We start from the raw sequence: 20,000 nt of genomic DNA, 5'->3' as shown, positions 1-20,000 counted from the left end.
ACAAAACAGAGAGGGACACAGAGAGAGAGAGAGCGAGAGAGAGAAATAGAGAGAGAGAGAGAGAGAGAGAGAGGGAGGGAGGATACAGACTCATTGAATCCCTGAGTCAGAAAGATACCAAAACACTATCGACCGAGATAACGAGCCAACAAAGGAGTAACCTGAGAGGGGAAGGAGAGAGATGGAGAAGCCGAGAGCCAGAGAGGGGAGAGTGGTGGTGTGGTGACAGGGAGCTGAGCTGCATTCCGTCCCGGCGTCAGAGCACGGCGGAGGAGAGACGATCTTTTTGAAGAACACTGCCAACCTATCAGCCTGATCTGATCCCACTGCTGTGTGGATGCTTGTGTGTGTCTCAGTGTGGTCTTGTGTATGCGTGTAGTAGTCGTGTGTGTGGGGTCTGTGTGGTCGTGCCTGTGTGGGAGAGTGCGTGGAAGACCACATTTCCATCTGGTCACAGAGAAGACAGAAGAGCTCTGGATCCTGGAGCAACATCTACAGAGGAGCGAAGACCTTTGATAAAGACGCAACATTTAAAGCCTCATCGCCAAACATAGCCTGGACTAACCCTGAACCAGTCAGCCCTGCCTGGACTAACCCTGAACCAGTCAGCCCAGCCCAGCATGGACTAACCCTGAACCAGCCAGCCCAGCCTGGACTAGCCCTGAACCAGCCAGCCCAGCCCAGCCTGGATTAACCCTGAACCAGTCAGCCCTGCCTGGACTAACCCTGAACCAGCCAGCCCAGCCCAGCCTGGACTAACCCTCAACCAGCCAGACCAGACTGAGCCAGACAGTACAGAATATAGCTTTCCAACACAGCCCAGCTCAGCTGAGAACTGTAACTGTGCTCTGAGACCGAGGGCTCAGAGGTCAGGAGGGTCACAAGGGGGCAGGATGGTGTTCACTCCCTGGGAGCCCCAGGTATGACCCTGACCCTGCCCCCAACCAGAGACTGGGATGGACTGGACAGGTAGGACTGACTGGAGAGGAGGGGAGGGAGGGGAGGGGAGGGGAGGGAGGGGAGGGGAGGGGGGGGGGGGAGGAGGAGGAGAGGAGAGGAGAGGAGAGGGGAGGGGAGGGGAGGGGAGGGGAGGGGGGGGAGGAGAGGAGGAGAGGAGAGGAGAGGAGAGGAGAGGAGAGGGGAGGGGAGGGGAGGGGAGGGGAGAGGAGAGGAGAAGAGATGGGAGGGGGGGAGAGGAGATGGCTGTATGATACATGTGTGAACCACAAAGTGCTTACTAATCAACTCTAAACATTTCAGAAGAATGTGAAGCATCAAAGAGATTCCTTGTAAGGAGCCAGACAACAAAGTGACAACAGACTTCCCCTCGCAATAGGAACAGCAGCTTAAGGAGGGCTTTGACAGTTGACGCGATCTTTGCTGCCTTTGCCGTTCCCTTGGCAAGAGGCATGAGTTAATAGCTTTATTTCTAAGGAGATTTTCCGTTTTTGTGAAGTGGATTTGTGTGTAGCTGTCAGAACCTGATATGTGAACACCCAGCACACCCTTTATCTCCCCTGAGGGATGAGAGCCAGCGGAGGGAGGGAGGATGAGGGTTTGAAGGTTCATGGTTGGCAGACTGGTCTATCCTGGTCTTTTGAAATATCCTCTGTATATATAAACACGCGCACACACACACCCGCGCGCACACACACACACACGCAAGATTAGACGTTGCTTTGTTTGGCATCCCATTCAGAAGACGCTTGAACATTAAACAGCTGGCTACTACTCCTCTCCCTGGAACCACACACCTCTCTCTCACTCTCTCTCACTCTCTCACCAATTCTTTTTCTCTTTCGTTCTCTCTCTCTGTCTCTGTCTCTCTCTCTCTCTCTCTCTCTCTCTCTCTCTCGCTGTATGTAAACACCTTTGTATCTCTATCTCCATCTCACTCTAACTCTCTATCTCTCTGGTTTACATCTCATCCTGGTCTGAGAGGACCTGGGCGAGTCACCACCCCCCCAGCGCTCCTCCTCTTGTGAGCCCTATTAAAACATTCCTGTAAGGGGGGACAACAATCAGCGTTGCACCGCCCCTACTGTGGCCTGGCGCAGCCTTAAAAGGCCTCCCCAGTGGCTGAACAACACTCTCGCGCCCTCGCTGAGGCTCCTCTTCTCTAAACACCCGGGACTGACTCCTCCAGAAGAATAAGCGACCTCTCAACTCAGCTATACACACACGCTTTTAACACACACACACACACGTACAAACACACACGTACACACACATACACATACACAAACACACACAGTTCTACTGTATACACACTGGAGCAGGGGAGAGCCGTGACTGCAGGGTGGAGCAGAACAGGGAGACCGTGTGTTTGGGCTCACCTACCTCCCAAGTATGTCTCTCTCCCCTCGTGTCTGTCCTGAGGGGAGTCCAGACGGTAAATCCTGTCCTCTCGTGACCTCTGAGGGCTGATGCTCCAGAGTAAGTAGGTGTGTGTCTCAGTTCTACCATGTGTCTGTGTGTTTGTGCCCTGGATGTCTTAGTCCTTCCCAATCAGTCAGGAACTTTGAACGTTTAGTCGGCAGTGTTCTACCTGTTGACATTCAATTCGGTCAGCTCCCGTTCCATAGCTGAAGGCTTAAGCTCTGTAGCTGACCACGGTTATGACATCTGAGTTGGGATCTTGTCATTCCGACTTTGTCTCCATGACCAGTAACCTTATCACTTATCCGACTCTTAACCTCTCCACAATCTATCTTGGGTTTGGCATTCTGGTTTGACACGGTCTCTGACCTTAAGGTTCAACCACAGCTCCTCACCCTCTTCCTGTGTGTGTGTGTGTGTGTGTGTGTGCATGTGTGTATGTGCCGCGTGCGTTGTGTGTGTGTGTGGCCTGCAGGGGCACGGCGGACTGGTTCGGCGTGAGCAAAGACAACGACAGCACACAGCGATGGCGGAGGAAGAGTCTTCAGCACTGCAACCAGCTGTACGGGGGGTCTGAAGGCTCAGGTGATGAGGGAGATGGACCTGCCCAGCCAGGACAACCTGTCCCTGGCCAGCACTGAGACCCCACCTCCCCTCTACCTGCCCCCTCACCACCCTCACTCCCACCATGGCATGCAGAGGGTAGGCCTCCAACCCTAGCACTGTTAGGAAGTCTCTAGAACGCTATCTCCCGAACTCTATAGGATTCTCTCAGGAGTCTATAGGACTCCATATGACTCTCTAGATCTCTAGTGGATTCTCTAGAACTCTACAGGGCTCTAGAGAACTGTGAAGGGTTCTAAAGGACTCGATATAACTCTCTAGACTTCCATTGGACTCTCGAAACTCTAAAACTCTGTAGAAGTTTCCTGGACTCCAGGGCTCTGTCTCTGCATGCTGCATGAAGGGATCATGGATGGTGTTGTGTTGTGCTGTGGATTTTAAACCCACGACTTCTTCTTGTTCTTACCCTCCTTCAGTAAACAAACACAGAATACAATTCTATTTTCGAAATACTCATTCAAGTTTGACGGTGCGTGTCATTGGTGTGGTTGGGTGGTTGTGTGGGTGCGTCTTCTTGTGCGTCTGCTCTCGTGTGTGTGTGTGTGTGTGAGTGCAGATCGTGGACCCTCTGGCGCGAGGCCGTGCGTTCCGCTTGGTGGAGGAGGTGGATGGCTACAGCGTTCCCCAGACTCCCATCACGCCAGGCTCCGCCTCGCTCTGCTCCTTCTCCAGCTCGCGCTCCTTCCTCAACCGGTTACCACGCCGACGCAAGCGAGAGTCGGTTGCTGTTATGAGCTTCAAGGCAGCGGCTGCCCTGATGAAGGTGTGTGTGTGACACTGGCCAAACATCAGCACATACTGCTGTACAGCCATACAGAGGTCAGATGGAAATGACAGTAACATATAAACCATACACGAGGGATCACTGCTAGAAGATAATAAGGGTTGGTTGTTATCCTAAACTGTGTGTGTGTTCTGTACTGTATGTATGTGGATTGTGTTTAAATGTGTCAATATGTCTGTTATGTAATAGTTGAGCCAGAGCTTGTCTTGTAGGATTAGGCTTTGACACGTACAGTACAAAACTCTCCGCCTACGAGTCTCCTCTCCTGGCTGGGTTCTGCTTTTCTCTCTTCTCCCCTCCCCTCCTGTCTTCTCTCCTGTCCTGTCTTGTCCTCTCTTCTGTTCTTCTCTCTTCTCCTCTCCTCTCTTCTCCTCTCCTCTCCCCCTCCTCTTTTCTCTTCTCTTCTCTTCTCCTCTCCTCTCCCCTCTTCTCTTCTCTCCTCTCCTGTCCTCTCTTCTCCTCTCCTCTCCCCTCTTTTCTTTTCTTTTCTTCTCTTCTCTTCTCTTCTCTCCTCTCCTGTCCTCTCTCCTCTCTCCTCTCCCCTCCCCTCTTCTCTTCTCTTCTCTTCTCTTCTCTTCTCTCCTCTCCTCTCCTCTCCTGTCCTCTCCTGTCCTCTCTCCTCTCCCCTCTTCTCTTCTCTCCTCTCCTCTCCTCTCCTCTCCTCTCCCCTCTTCTCTTCTCTCCTCTCCTCTCCTCTCCCCTCTTCTCTTCTCTTCTCTCCTCTCCTCTCCTGTCCTCTCCTGTCCTCTCCTGTCCTCTCCTGTCCTCTCTCCTCTCCCCTCTTCTCTCCTCTCCTCTCCTCTCCTGTCCTCTCCTGTCCTCTCCTGTCCTCTCTCCTCTCCCCTCTTCTCTCCTCTCCTCTCCTCTCCTGTCCTCTCCTGTCCTCTCCTGTCCTCTCTCCTCTCCCCTCTTCTCTTCTCTCCTCTCCTCTCCTCTCCCCTCTTCTCTCCTCTCCTCTCCTCTCCTCTCCCCTCTTCTCTCCTCTCCTCTCTTCTCCTCTCCCCTCTGCTAGGCCTCAGGGTGAGACAGATGGGTAGGGATGACGTGGTCAGGATGCTCAGCTGTGTGTTGACCAGCCAGACTAGCAGCAGAGTATTCTAAAACTCTCGCTCTCTGGCCTGGCTTATCCAGCCCGGAGGTCAGTGCTCCATAATCATCCCTCACAGCTGGTCGCCAGGCAGAAAAACTGTGGCCCTGACCAGCAGCCTCCGTAGATGTGTCTGTGTGTTGTGGGAGGGGTACAGTTAGTGCTACTGTACACACCTACATGTTAGCGTGATGACTGATGAGGGTTTCGGTCATCTGATCATAAAGTATAGGAAATATCCTTCAGTTCCTGCAAATGACATCCATTATTACAGCATATTCACACGTCTGTGTGTGCATTTGGGGTGTGTGCATGCGCGTATGTGTGTGTGTGTGTGTTTGTGTGTGTGTGTGTATGTAGGGCCGCACGGTGCATGCTGCCCCTGCCAGGCGTGGCCGTAGGCGGAGCTTCATGCCAGCCAGCTTCCTGGATGAAGACACGGTGGACTTCCCTGATGAGCTGGACACCTCCTTCTTTGCCAGGGTGACTACAGAAACACACACACACGCGCAATAGTTTTCTATCCTTAACAGGTCTATATTTGATCGAATAATAGAGCAACGAAGAAAACATGTCATCAATGCTCATTTAGCACCAAATGCCTCATTCTCTCTTTCTCCTCCTCCTCTCCTCGCCTCCTCTCCTCCTCTCCTCGCCTCCTCTCCTCCTCTCCTCCTCGCCTCCTCTCCTCCTCTCCTCACCTCCTCCTCAGGATGGTGAGGCGCATGATGAACTGTCCACCTACGCAGACGAGGTGTTTGAGTCGCCGTCCGAGGCGGCATCAAGGAGGCGGAGTCTGGCCTGCCTCTGGAGGAGGGGGAGCTGACGGGCAGCGCTCTGGACAAGACCGAGCTGGAGAGGAGCCACCTGATGCTGTGAGGCCACACACACACGCACGCACACACAGTCATAGACGCACACACATACATAGGCACGCACACACACACACAGTCATAGACACACACACACACAGACACACTGACAGGCACACATACCGACCCCCCACAGACACACACACACTAAATCATACCTGCTCGCGCATGCTCTAACCAGACCCCCCCCCCCCATCTGAAGCCCCCTGGAGCGAGGCTGGCGTAAGGACAGGGACGGCCCCCTGCAGATTCCCAAGGTGCGCCTGCGCCAGGAAGTGGTCAGCATCAACGGGCAGCCGCGGCGTGGCCAACGCATCACCGTGCCCGTCCAGAAGCTGTTCGCTCGGGAGAAACGCCCATACGGCCTGGGCATGGTGGGAAAGCTCACCAACCGGACGTACCGCAAGCGCATCGACAGCTTTGTCCAGCAGCAGATAGAAGACATGGATGACCACAGGTAGGAGTGACAGCTCATAGGTTTCAGATGGAAGCTTAGCCAGCGAGGATGGACCACTATTTACCTGCATTTTACCTACATACGTTCCGCCCCCCCTAATGGTGCCCCTGAGGGGTCTGACTTTGTGTGTGTGTGTGTGTGCACTTGTGTGTATGTGTGTGCGCATGTGTGTGTGTGTGATCTCTCCGCAGGCCGTTCTTCACCTACTGGATCACGTTCGTCCACCTGCTCATCACCATCCTGGCCGTGGCTATTTACGGCATCGCCCCGGTGGGCTTCTCCCAGCACGAGACTGTCGACTCGGTGGGTCTGCTGTAGGCTCTCTGCTTGGAATGTGGTGAAAGGTTCAGAATGTGGTGAAAGGTTCAGAATGTGGTGGAATGTTCTGTGGTGAATGTTCTGAATGTGGTGACATGTTGTGAAGGTGGTGAAAGGTTCTGAATGTGGTGAAATGTTGTGAAGGTGGTGAAAGGTTCTGAATGTAGTGAAATGTTCTGGTTGTGTATTGGTGTGTACTCTGTTGTGTGCAGTTACGTATAAAGGCGGTTTATGCAAACATAAGTGGGGTCGTCTTTGGCTAACCCTCTGTTTCCTTCAAGGTCTTGCGAAATAAAGGGGTGTACGAAAACGTCAAGTTTGTGCAACAAGAGAACTTCTGGGTGGGCCCGAGTTCTGTAAGTGTTGTCCCGGTAACATGGCTCCTTGCAAGTATGGAGGAAGGTAGGCTTCTTCTCCAGCTGGGTTGCTGATCTGCAGTTCACGTTCCTGTCCTGCAGGAGGCACTGATCCACCTGGGGGCCAAGTTCTCCCCCTGCATGCGTCAGGACAAGGAGGTGCACGAGCTCATCCAGGAGAAGAGAGGGAGAGAGAGGGAGTCCGCCTGCTGCGTCCGAAACGACCGCTCCGGCTGCGTCCAAACCTCGCAGGACGAGTGCTCGGTGAGGAGGAGGAGGGGGAGGAGGAAGAGGAGGGGGAGGAGGAGGAGGAGGAGGAGGAGAAAGAGAAGGAGGAGGAGGAAGAGGAGGAAGGGGGGAAGAGGAGGAGGGGGGGGGAGGAGGAGGAGGAGGGGGAGGAGAAAGAGGAGGAGAAAGAGGAGGAGGGGGAGGAGGAGGAAGAGGAAGAGGAGGAGGAGAAAGAGGAGGAGAAAGAGGAGGAGGATAGTAAGAGGGGAGGAGGAAGAAGAGTAGGACTGGGGATGGGGAGAGGAGTGACAGAATTCGTCTGTGTTCAGATCTCAGATCATTTGATGTGGTAGAGTATTTGGTTGCACTGCTAACTAAATGACTATCATTGAATTGAGTTCATCCTGAATCCTCCAGACCACCCTGGCAGTGTGGGTGAAGTGGCCTCAGCACCCCAGTGCCCCGCTGCATGATGGGATACTGCGCCAGCATGGCTCCGTCTGTCACCAGGACCCCAGGTAATACACCTATTCCACAGATAACACATAGAAGCCAGGTAATACAGCACACCTACAAATAACCCATAGATACTGTGGCACCCACTGTCCTGTCCTCTCTGTCTGATCCAGGATCTGTTTGGAGCCCGCCTCTGTGTCTCCTCACGAGTGGCCTGATGACATCACCAAGTGGCCAGTAAGTACCCCCACCTCCAAGCGCCCCCCGCCCCAAACACCCACACACATCCACCTACTATGTCTCCCTGTTCCTAGGTATGTACCAGATACAACCCTGCCAATCACACCAACCTCCCCCATGTGGACTGTGCCATCACAGGCAGACCCTGCTGCATCGGCACCAAGGGAAGGTGAGAACGCTGCCCTGTTATTGGCCAATGTCTGGACGCTTCACAGCCAATCCCATGTTTCTGAACTTTGAATCGCTTTGATAGAATACTGAGCTGTGGATGTTTGGTAGCTACCTGGGTGTTGTCATGTTTTGGCACTATTCAGTGGCAGGAACTGATGTCAGAGTATACCAAAGTCATATCCTGTGTGTTGTGTAGGTGTGAGATCACCTCCAGAGAGTACTGTGACTTCATGAAGGGCTACTTTCACGAGGAGGCCACTCTCTGCTCACAGGTGGGTAACACACACATGTATACACACACACTCACACACAAATACACACACACCACGTATGCATACACACGCATACACACACACACAGACACTCACTCGACAACACATGCTCTTCATCCCTCTGTTACCTCTCCTCCAGGTGGCCTGTATGGATGATGTGTGTGGGCTACTGCCTTTCCTCAACCCAGAGATCCCTGACCAGTTCTACCGCCTCTGGCTGTCCCTCTTCCTCCACGCTGGGTGAGTCTCCCTGCACCTGTTTACATCTTTTTAGCTGTTTGCCTGTGTGTTTCTGTCCCTGTAGGATCCTGATGTAACATGTGTTTCTGTCCCTGTAGGATCTTGGTGTAACGTGTGTTTCTGTCCCTGTAGGATCCTGGTGTAACGTGTGTTTCTGTCTCTGTAGTATCCTGATGTAACATGTGTTTCTGTCCCTGTAGGATCCTGGTGTAACGTGTGTTTCTGTCCCTGTAGGATCCTGGTGTAACGTGTGTTTCTGTCCCTGTAGGATCCTGGTGTAACGTGTGTTTCTGTCCCTGTAGGATCCTGATGTAACATGTGTTACTGTCCCTGTAGGATCTTGGTGTAACGTGTGTTTCTGTCCCTGTAGGATCCTGGTGTAACGTGTGTTTCTGTCTCTGTAGTATCCTGATGTAACTTGTGTTTCTGTCCCTGTAGGATCCCGGTGTAACGTGTGTTTCTGTCTCTGTAGGATCCCGGTGTAACGTGTGTTTCTGTCCCTGTAGGATCCCGGTGTAACGTGTGTTTCTGTCCCTGTAGGATCCTGATGTAACGTGTGTTTCTGTCCCTGTAGGATCCTGATGTAACGTGTGTTTCTGTCCCTGTAGGATCCTGGTGTAACGTGTGTTTCTGTCCCTGTAGGATCCTGATGTAACGTGTGTTTCTGTCCCTGTAGGATCCCGGTGTAACGTGTGTTTCTGTCTCTGTAGGATCCCGGTGTAACGTGTGTTTCTGTCCCTGTAGGATCCTGATGTAACGTGTGTTTCTGTCCCTGTAGGATCCTGATGTAACGTGTGTTTCTGTCCCTGTAGGATCCTGGTGTAACGTGTGTTTCTGTCCCTGTAGGATCCTGATGTAACGTGTGTTTCTGTCCCTGTAGGATCCTGATGTAACGTGTGTTTCTGTCCCTGTAGGATCCTGATGTAACGTGTGTTTCTGTCTCTGTAGTATCCTGATGTAACTTGTGTTTCTGTCCCTGTAGGATCCCGGTGTAACGTGTATTTCTGTCCCTGTAGGATCCTGATGTAACGTGTGTTTCTGTCCCTGTAGGATCCTGCACTGCCTGGTGTCGGTGCTGTTCCAGATGACGGTGCTGAGGGACCTGGAGAAGCTGGCCGGCTGGCTCCGGATCTCCATCATCTATATCCTGTCTGGCATCACCGGCAACCTGGCCAGCGCCATCTTCCTGCCCTACCGGGCAGAGGTGAGATTCCTGCTGCTCTACCTTGAACATCTGTGCGCATCAGATAGATCTACGTATCCAATGAGTATGGATCTGTTGTTACAGTCCTGCACCCAGTCACAGGTGTGACCTGCTGTGTGGTGTACAGTCACAAGAAGACGCTTTCATCGTCACACTATCCCCCCCCCATCCCCCCCCCTCCCCCTCCAGGTGGGTCCTGCGGGGTCCCAGTTCGGGACGCTGGCCTGCCTGTTCGTGGAGCTGTTCCAGAGCTGGCAGATCCTGGAGCGCCCGTGGCGGGCCTTCGCCAAGCTGCTGGGCATCGCCCTCTTCCTGTTCTCCTTCGGCCTGCTGCCCTGGATCGACAACTTCGCCCACATCTGCGGCTTCATCTCTGGGTTCTTCCTCTCCTTCGCCTTCCTCCCCTACATCAGGTGGGTGCTGTGATGATGCTGGTCCAGGGTCAGGTTTCAAGCTGACTTTATCTTGTGTGAGACGGAGTCACCTTCCCAGCAGCTGATCTGAGTTCAGCTGTTAGCTTCTCTACCTTGTTTGTGTGCTGCGTCCTAGAAGCTATGATGTACAGACTTAGAGAGAATGCAGCGTAATTATATGCTGTTTCCCAGGGAAAACATGTTTCCCTAGGAAACATGGTAAACATGGAAACAATGTTTTATTCACCAGTCTAAGACAAAACGTAATTTGTGGTTTGCAGTTTTGGCCAGTCGGACATGTACCGTAAGCGTGGTCAGATCTGCGTGTTCCTGGTGGTGTTCCTGGGCCTGATGTCAGCCCTGGCCGTGCTCTTCTACGTCTACCCGGTCAAGTGTGACTGGTGCGAGTACCTCACCTGCATCCCCATCACAGACAAGTTCTGTGACAAGTATGACCTCAACGCCCACCTACACTGACCATGCCTCTCCTCGACACGGATGGATGGAGATGAATGGAGGGATGGATGGAGATTAATGGATGGAGATGAATTGATGGATGGATGGAGATGAATTGATGGATAGATGGAGATGAATTGATGGATGGATGGAGATGAATGGATGGATGGATATGGATGGATGGAGATGAATTGATGGATGGATGGAGATGAATGGATGGATGGATGAATGGATGAATGCATGGATGGATGGATGGATGAATGCATAGATGAATGGATGGATGGATATGGATGGATGGAAATGAATGGATGGATGGATGAAGATGAATGGATGGATGAATGCATGGATGAATGGATGGATATGGATGGATGGAGATGGATGGATGCATGGATGAATGATTGCTTTGGCCAGTGCCCACCTCCTCTGAAGAGGCCTTCCGGAGTGTGGAGCCCTAATGAACAGCTGTCCCACCAGCTGTAACCCTGGACCCTGGGGCAGGTCTGGTTTTTCCTTCTGGACTGTTGGTACTGGTGCACTGTGGGTGCCTGTCACGGGCTGGTACAATAAAACATGTGTGTTCGATATCAAGGAAAATCTGGAGTAAAACCCCCTCTGCAATCAGCTGCTTCTCTGTGTTCTATGGCCCCTCCTGGAGAGACACGTCTGTTTCATAGAGATTACACAGGGAGAAGGCTGTTTCTTTTCTATACTGCCTTCAATCCTGCTCTTCTCTCTTGGCTGCAAGTGAAAACTGGCCCTTTGGCAGCCCCTTGTGGCCAACGAAGGAATCTACACTCTCAGTCCAGCACCACACTGCACAGCTGGGCGGATTTTCTTTTTTTACTCACGTCATAACACCGGACTAAGAGTATTATCCGTTTATTGGATGACCTCAGAGAGTGAAATCTCTCCCATAGGACAATGAACGCCTCCGTGCCTCGACGCCGCTGAGACTCACAGGGAACCGTGTTTGCCATATCGGTCTCCCCCATCAGCCTACCTGCTCTCATCAGCCTGGTGCACCAGCTTCAACCAGACGGGCCTAAACCAAGTGTCCTACAGAAGGAGTGGGGAATGAGGAAGTGTGCTTCATAGGCTGCATAGGAGGGATGAAGTGGACTTCATGGGACGTTGGGTGTGATTTGGTACCTGGCCTTTGTGTCGACAGAGCATGTAAACATGTAAACGTGTGTTCCACTGTCGTGTTTGAAGGGTTGTGTTTTAGCTACCCATTCATATGAACCTGAAACTACAATGCACACTAAACCAAGCCGAAGATCGTCGCTAGTGTTACCGTCGTTTTTTTTGTGTGTGTGTGGGTGTGTGTGGGTGTGTGTGGGTGTCTTTGTGTGTGTGTGGGTGTGTGTGGGTGTGTGTGGGTGTCTTTGTGTGTGTGGGGGGGGGGGCTTTGAGTTTGAGCCCACATTAAAAGAAGGGATAAAAAAATCCTGAAATCCATTGGGTTCAACCTCTATCGAATGCAGTGAACTAGAAGCAAAGGGAATTAGATTAATACTAGATTTGGGTCTGGGGTTTTTCCTAGAATTAATGGACTTACATTTACATTAAGTCATTTAGCAGACGCTCTTATCCAGAGCGACTTACAGTAAGTACAGGGACATTCCCCCGAGGCAAGTAGGGTGAAGTGCCTTGCCCAAGGACACAATGTCATTTGGCAGAGCCGGGGATCGAACCAGCAACCTTCTGATTACTAGCCCGATTCCTTAACCGCTCAGCCACCTGACTTGCATCAGCTTGTGTTAACAATGTCCACTAGGTGGCAGAGTTGTCCTGCAGTGTTCAGGCCTTGCATGACAACTCTGTAAGGTAAGGCTATTGTTTCTCTTTACTCTATATCTGTAAGCCTTGTTGATTTAAATGAACTTCATTTGAATGTCCTTAATTCAAGCTCAATTCATATTTACCTTTGAGATCCATGAAAGGTTTTCATTATGTTCTCCTCTTTGTTCAGTGTGGCTTGATCAGACTGTTGCTCCCATCCCCCCTGCAGAGCAGCTCACCCCCCCCCCCCCGGCCCCCTCTCACACACACACACACACACACACACACACACACGCACACACACACATCAACAGACAGACTTGTTACATCAGTTGAACTGAACTGAATTCTATTCTACAAGTGAATCACAATACTGTTAAATGGAAATTGTCAGCTTGCCTTTGATCTCTCCCTTCCCCTATGTCTCTTTCTCTCTCTATCTCTCTCTCTCTCCCTCTCTCTCTCTCTCTCTCTCTCTCCCTCCCTCTCTCTCTCTCTCTCTCTCTCTCTCTCTCTCTCTCTCTGTCGTTTATCTCCCTCTCTCTTCCTTCCTCATTAATACAGTTGGGCAGCTGAAGGAGCCACCAATTGCCATTAACCCCCCCTCCCTCCATCCCTCCTTCCTCTATGAAATGAGCTCTCTCCCTTTCCCTTCCCCCTCTTTTTTAATCGCCCCTTTCCCCCCCATTTCCTTCCTCCTCGCCAATTGCCTGCTCCTCTCTTTTTCCCGTACGTCCACTTTTCCTCCATCCTTATCTCTGCTCTCTGTCACCTCCAAACCCCCTTCTCTACCTCTCATTCTCTCTGTTCTTGTCCATGTATTCCTGGCTGCTTTCTGTCCCTCTTGGTCCTCTTATGTCCGCCATCATGAGCTCTATAGATATGGTAATCAGATAAGAGGATGCTTCTGATCAGCATCAAACAAGATAACAGATTCACAGCCTCTCCTCTGCTCTCCACTGCTCTGCTCGGCTCTCCCCTCTCCTCTCTCTCCTTCTCTCCACTACTCTGCTCTGCTCTCCCCTTTCCTCTCTCTCGTTCTCTGCACTCCTCTGCTCTGCTCTCCCCTCTCCTCTCTCTCCTTCTCTGCTCTGCTCTCCTCTCTCTCCTTCTCTCCACTCCTCTGCTTTGCTCCCCTCTCCTCTCTCTCCTTCTCTCCACTCCTCTGCTTTGCTCTGCTCTCCTCTCATCTCCTGGATTGATAAATGTCTAAATGGATGGAGGGGTGAGTGCAGAGATAGCTGGATGGGTAAATAGAGGGAGGTGCCAGGAGGTGTGTTGTTGCTGCTGTCCCTGGCTGGAAAGACGACCCTGAAACTGGACCCTGACAGCTGCCAGACAGGTGGTCACTGGCAGACCCTGTCTCCTCATTGTACCAAGCATGGCCATGAGGAACACACACACACACAAACACACACCTCAGACCAGCTGTAGCCCCCAGGCCCCGATTCTCAGGTGTGGGGGAGGGAGTCGTCCTGTCCCACAGTGCACCTGTCTGAAGCGACCAATGACAAGTCAGGTAGTGTAGGTGGTAATGTTAGCCTGGATCAGAGGCCTATCTACCACCTGGGCTGGCAGGAACAGCCCCCCCTGTAGCCCCTAACCACACACAAGGAGAGGAGTGTGTGGGCCCCCTGCAGATGAATAAACCATCAGCCATGCTCTCACTCTCTCCTCAGGATCTTCTCCTGACGTCTCTGTGCGTGAGGTCATTCTTGTGTGTAATTGTCTCCGTAATATGGCGCAAGCCCACCTTCTTCTTCCTCCCCCATCCCTGCCCCCTCTAACCTTGTCACCCTGCCGGCTTTCCATCCATCCCCCTCCTCCCCACCAGCCCGTCATCACCAGGCCCCCCCCCCCCAGCCCGTCATCACCAGCCCCCCCCCCCCCCCCCCCCCAGCCCATCATCACCAGCCCCCCCCCCCCCCCCCAGCCCGTCATCACCAGCCCCCCCCCAGCCCGTCAGTTCCAGCCTTTCCCCAGCAGCCCTGCAGCCGTCCTCCCTCCCCTCATCCTCCTAAGCCTCCACTCACCCCTTCTAATTACCTCCACGCACACTTACACACACACACCCGCACACTTACACACACACACACATGCGCACACTCACACGCCCGTTCTCGTTGGGGATCGTTTTAACAAGGCTCTTTCCATGAATGCCCTCTCAGAATCCTGTCTCTGTGCGTGTGTGCCCTTTAAGGAACAGGTGCAGCGTTGGGGTGAGGGGACAACACGCACATCGGATGAGAAGAGAGGGAAGGAAACGGAGAGGAAAAGAGACAAGGCATTTCTCCACCATTCACAGAGGTGTTTGGAGTAATACTGATCACATTGTCATCACGCAGGCTCTCAGGTTTCTGAGAATGCAGAATGTCCAGTCCTGCAGTCGTGTTCTGCGCGCCGGGCTGATGGCTCCCTGGAAGTCCGGGTTCAGAGGAAGGTCCATTGTTGTGTGTCCTCTTATGGGACTTAGTGAATCTAATCAACAGGGCAAGTCTGGACCTGCCCTGGACCAAGGAGAGGCCGTTATCACTGGCCAGAGCTTCTGCATGACTTGGCAGAGAGAAGAAAGGGAACACGTATATGTAGACGAATGTATACACACACACACATCCAAGCACACGCTCACACTGTTTTAGTTCTAGTTATACACTCCATTGACCTTCCATATTGTTCGGCATGGCAGCACACAATGTTCTCCCAGGTCTTACTAGAAGACGTTTGTGTTGATCAATCATCATGTTCCCGAGACCCGTCAGCCGAAAGCTTTCCTCACTCCTGCAGCTCCCCCCCCTCCACACTCCACCCACCAAACGTATTCCAGATTCAACGTTACAGTCACAGTGAGAAAACAGAATCAGAATGGGATTTACTTGTCTGTGCAAACTTTCATGGCGAATAAATCCCATTCTGATTCTGATTCAGTGTTGTTTTTACGGGCCCCAATCATGACCGGTCCAATCACATCCGGCTGGGCCTTCATTTCCCATCATCCCTCCATCACGTCCTCAGTACTAAATTGTGATTGGCCCTTTCACTTGAATGTCTCATGATCGGATCCTTCTGAGCAGCTTCAACGAGTGCAAATGAAGCACATTCCCCCCTACTTTGGTTTTGTTGTCGGGCTTCTGTGGATTCGTAATTCATAAAAGGGGAAGTATTCATTACTTCTTCTTATTTTTATTCCACAGTCTTTGTGGTAAGTGCTTGATCAAGCTAAGAGTGTAGTTTCTACCTAGTTTTTACAACCTAGACCATGTTCAAATGAACTTCCTGAAGTTCGAAGTTTGAGTTTTCTGTTGTAGAGATCCCATGAAAATGTCAGACCCTGGGTAAGACCAGTCTCTTCTCCATGCCTCCTTTCTGCAGTGTCACCACTGCAACAGTACTGACAGTCAATAAAAAAGGGATTAGATGGCTGTTAGCGTAATCACAGCCTCTTCAAACACTGACTCATGCGGGGTCATCAACTGCAGGTGACCATATCTGTTCTTGATGGATTTACAGGGAGAAAACGCCCTGTTTTGACAATCTGCCCCTTTTTAAACTATATGGTACTTTGTGTGCATGCACGTAGGTGTGTATGTCTGTATACGTGTGTGTCGGCCTGTGTGTGTGTGTGTGTGTCTGCCTTTGAGGCTACGTTTGTGTATACATGTGCGTGTGTCTGTGCATATGTGTGTGTGTTAACTGTGCTATCTGTCACCTGCGTCAGGACCGTTGAATGTGAGTCTTCCTGTAGATAGCAGATAAAGTGCTGCAGAGATAAGGATTGCAACCTCCCTGGTCTCATGGGTAGATGTAGAATTGTAAAGAGGCAATGGGTCTTATAATGCATCACTAGTACACATTCTTGTGACACACACACAGAGACGGACACACACACTGACCACTGTTTGTCCGATGTGACAGGCTTTGTGACAGCAGCAGGCAAGCTGAGACTTGCTCAGCCTGGCCTCCCAAGGTCTGCGGCACACATAAGGGTGCGCACACCACACACGCACACGCACACACACCGATAGTTACAAACACACAGTGGCACATGCGCGTACTGCTTTTGTCACACTCACACAGGAACGTACTCACTCAGATGGGCACACACACACACACACTCATACACACACAGAATCCCAATCTGTTCTCCAATCATCAACAGACCCCTGTGAATGCCTCGCTACAAAATTACAGCTGGCGTGATTTTGGGTGAGAGTGGTGCTCTTCAGACAAAGCCAATCACCCATGGTCTGGTTCAGCCTGTAAGAAGGTCCTGTCTGGTTCAGCCTGCAAGGATAACCTGTCTGGTTCAGCCTGTAAGGATGATTACTATAGTTTGTTCTGATGGGCCACGATGATCCATACCCCCCCCCTCCTCCCACAGACAATATCACGTGGCAGAAGGTTGGGGGGGTGTAACAGGAAACAGCTCAGGTAAGCAGCCATATAAACAAAGCAGGTGTTAGTACAGTGATTGCTGCTCGTGAGGGGATTGGGTGTATTCATGCAATGAGCTCTTCCTGGTCGGGGTCCCCGGTTCTGTGTCAGCTTCATGTCCGATCGTCCTGATTATGTGAGGTTAAAACACCTGTTTGCATTCTAGCAGAGGAGGAAAAGGACGGAGTTTCCGCCTACTCTCCACGGCCCATTTCAGAGTTTACTACCAAAACTCCTGTAGAAAGACAGGCGTCACAGCGGCTCTGTAACACTGGAAGCAGCAGAGACGAAGGAGCCTGAGACAGAAAGGTCTTTAGGACCGTCTTAGTAACCGTCCTCGCGTCATAAACCCAGGCAAGAGAGAAAGGCAGAGTTCTCTGCTTTTTATGTCCAGTTTAAAGGCGTCCAGGCCCTCCCTTGGCGGACAGCTTTCCTGTCCATTCACCAGCCCCCTGCTTTCCTGCCGAGAGCCTGCTGAACCCGTAACAGCCTCCATACACCAGAGCACCGGCACATAAACCTGATAGCCGCACCATCCTGTCTCCGCCCTGCGCCCCTCCTCCACATGACCCACGGCCCCCACCTCTCCCAGTCCCCGGTTGTCTTCAAGAAGACCAACAAGAAGACATCACGCCACAGCAACCGACCAGCCACTGGTGGTTGGGGGGGGGTTGGGCTGAAAACGAACCAGGTATGTGAGGAGGACTTTCTCTGCAGCAAGATTTTAATTTGACTTTGCATCGTGTCTGGGCTGGGGATAGACAGGAGAGGGTGAGAGTCCCAAACTGGGATGGGGAGGGAGAGAGATGGGGCTGGGGTGAGGGCTGGGGCTGGGGGGGGTGAATGTGTCTGCCATCTACGGGTGGTGGGTGGGGGGCTCATAGGGAGGGCTTTGTCATGGTAAGTGAGAGCTGAATGGAAGAGGACGGCGAGGACACACAGAGGAACACGCCAGGGGGAGGGAGATGCAAACACACGACCACCTCAGAGCTGGCACACACACACACGCCTACATACACACACACACACGCATACATGCACACACACACGCATGCACACACCCACACACACAACGAGACAAACACACGCACCAACACAAAGAACAACAGAAACACACGGAAAACAAAACACACAACGCAAAGAGGAAGACGAATCCGTTGCCACACACTTACACAATTGTTGACATCGGGGTTGCCACTCACTGCAAAGTCGGGATGTACAAGGAAGTATTACACAATCTACAGTGTGCGTGTGGTGAGATCGGACAAGGTCTCTCTGACAGAAAGACCCTGCGAGGTTGAGCCAGCAGCTGGGGAGAGGGGAGCAGGGAAAGGGTTAAACCAGCTGGATTATCCTGTGCCGTTAAAACCACTCCACACCGACGTGACGTGTGTGAGGTAATCAGTAAAAGACTCAAGTGTGGTGGCGGGGGTGTGTGTACACACACACACACACACATTTGCACAGACGCAGGAGGAGAGTGGGGAGAGGGAGGGAAAAGGACGGTGGACGGAGGGAAAGAGAGAGGGAAGACTCCTCCTTCTATTCTTCTTTTCTGCCCTCTGTTTCTTCCCTGTTTTCTTCTTCTTCTTCTTCCCTCCCTCCTGTTCACTCCCCACTGCTTGGACAACATCCAGCATGACCTGTGTGTTCAGAGAACACACACACACATTCTCCCTCTCTCTCGGTCTCATAACCACAGAAGTCGGTTACAAGGGCTTCTGACGTGACCTTTCTCTCTTTTCACCCGCGGCACCTTTTCTTTCCTTTAGGCTCCTCTTGTCTTGTATCCTTTTCTTCCGTCCCCCTCCTTCTTGTATCTCTTTGTTGGCCTGCTCTTTGTCCCTGGGTGTTATCGGGGTCTCTGGCCGGAGACCACCTTGGGAGGCGTCCATCTGGTTTCCCCCTGTGTTGTTTTACTGACTCCCTCTCAGTCTGACGTCCACTCTCTCCTCGCCTCTCCTCCCCTGCCATCTCCTCTCCTCCTTTCCTCTCTCCTCCGCTCCGCCTCTCCTCTGATCTTCACACTTGTCCTCCTCTCCAGTCCTCTCCCCCTCTCCTCCTCTCTTCTCCACTTCTTCCGTTCTCTTATCCTCCCCTCTCTCCTCTCCCCTCACCCTCTCTCTTCTCCTCTCCTCTGCCATTTCAGAACTGAGAAAGACAACTGGAATCAATACAAATGATTTACTACTCTATACACACATTCATACATGCAGTATATATATATATATATATACAGTATGTGTGATATTGCATGTACGATGCACGACTGCACATGAGCTACAGGGCCAGGTTTTCAGCCCGCTCTGCCAGCTAAAAGAGGCCAGAGAGGACGCAGCCCAGAGACATACAGCAGAACCCCCTGCCTGATGAGTTCATGTAGAGGTTTAGAGTGTTAAGTATTCTTTCTTTAATATTCGGCAATGAATATTAAACGTTTTTATTGGAGGGATCACTGGAATTACACCGTGTTACAGTAATTCATTTGGTTTTAAACCGGGGCCGTGGGAGCTAGTCGTGAGAGAGAGATTTAAAAACAAATGAAGCATACATTTTTAGTAGGCATTAACATTTAACCGTGTCAGCAGTGGCCCCGGCCATTGTTGATGTCTCATTGATCTTCTGATGTCACTCATTTAAACTCACTCAGGCAGGCAGGTGATGGACCATTATACACGTTTATTTTTGAATGTTTGGAATATTTTAAAACTTGACCTTGTCAAATCAGAAGCTATTCACGGGTCCCTTCCTAATCCACCCCCCCTCTCTATCATTCTCTCTTTCTGTCCACATCCCTCTCTTTTTCTCTCTCTGCGGCTATCTCTCGCCACACACACACACACACACACACACACACACAAGTGCATGGCCCCAGTTTGTGGTTGGCAGACCGCCTTGGTCCCAGGTCCAGGGGGAAAGGCAGATCTTAATTGGAGTTGTGGTGAGCTGAGGGGGATTTAATGGAACGTGATTACTGTAGAGGGGATCCTGTAATTACAACTGCTAATGAATTCACACTCCCAACTCTAATGTGCACTGGACCTCATCAATGGTTATATGTGTGTGTGTGTGTGTGTGGGGGGGGGGGACCTCTGCAGTTTTCAAGGATAAAGAACTATGGATGTTCAAGTGTTCCAGAATGTTCACATGCTAACTCCCTATCTTACCCTCCTTCGCCACGTCAACCCAGACATGCTCGCGCACACACCGACACCCACTCTGTTGCACAC

The 20,000-nt window shown here is 51.7% G+C and overlaps 1 protein-coding gene across 1 annotated transcript in view; it reads left to right on the top strand.

Annotated features, from left to right (window-relative positions):
- The window catches only part of LOC136950101 (inactive rhomboid protein 1-like), a 170,782-nt gene that overhangs the window by 11,640 nt on the left and 139,142 nt on the right, over positions 1-20,000 (top strand). Inside the window, 18 exon segments of the mRNA XM_067244203.1 lie at positions 2,855-2,945; positions 2,947-3,081; positions 3,560-3,766; positions 5,235-5,357; positions 5,587-5,653; positions 5,656-5,749; positions 5,949-6,203; positions 6,395-6,506; positions 6,803-6,877; positions 6,980-7,141; positions 7,523-7,623; positions 7,735-7,798; positions 7,876-7,970; positions 8,169-8,244; positions 8,384-8,484; positions 9,535-9,688; positions 9,878-10,101; positions 10,383-11,886. Of these exon segments, the coding sequence (XP_067100304.1) occupies positions 2,855-2,945; positions 2,947-3,081; positions 3,560-3,766; positions 5,235-5,357; positions 5,587-5,653; positions 5,656-5,749; positions 5,949-6,203; positions 6,395-6,506; positions 6,803-6,877; positions 6,980-7,141; positions 7,523-7,623; positions 7,735-7,798; positions 7,876-7,970; positions 8,169-8,244; positions 8,384-8,484; positions 9,535-9,688; positions 9,878-10,101; positions 10,383-10,578 (2,332 nt within the window). The 3' untranslated portion in view covers positions 10,579-11,886.

Source organism: Osmerus mordax, chromosome 10 (genome assembly GCF_038355195.1).
Source record: "Osmerus mordax isolate fOsmMor3 chromosome 10, fOsmMor3.pri, whole genome shotgun sequence".
NCBI lineage: Eukaryota > Metazoa > Chordata > Actinopteri > Osmeriformes > Osmeridae > Osmerus > Osmerus mordax.
The sequence above is the reverse complement of the archived record's forward strand: the minus strand, read 5'-3'. Positions and strand labels throughout refer to the sequence as shown.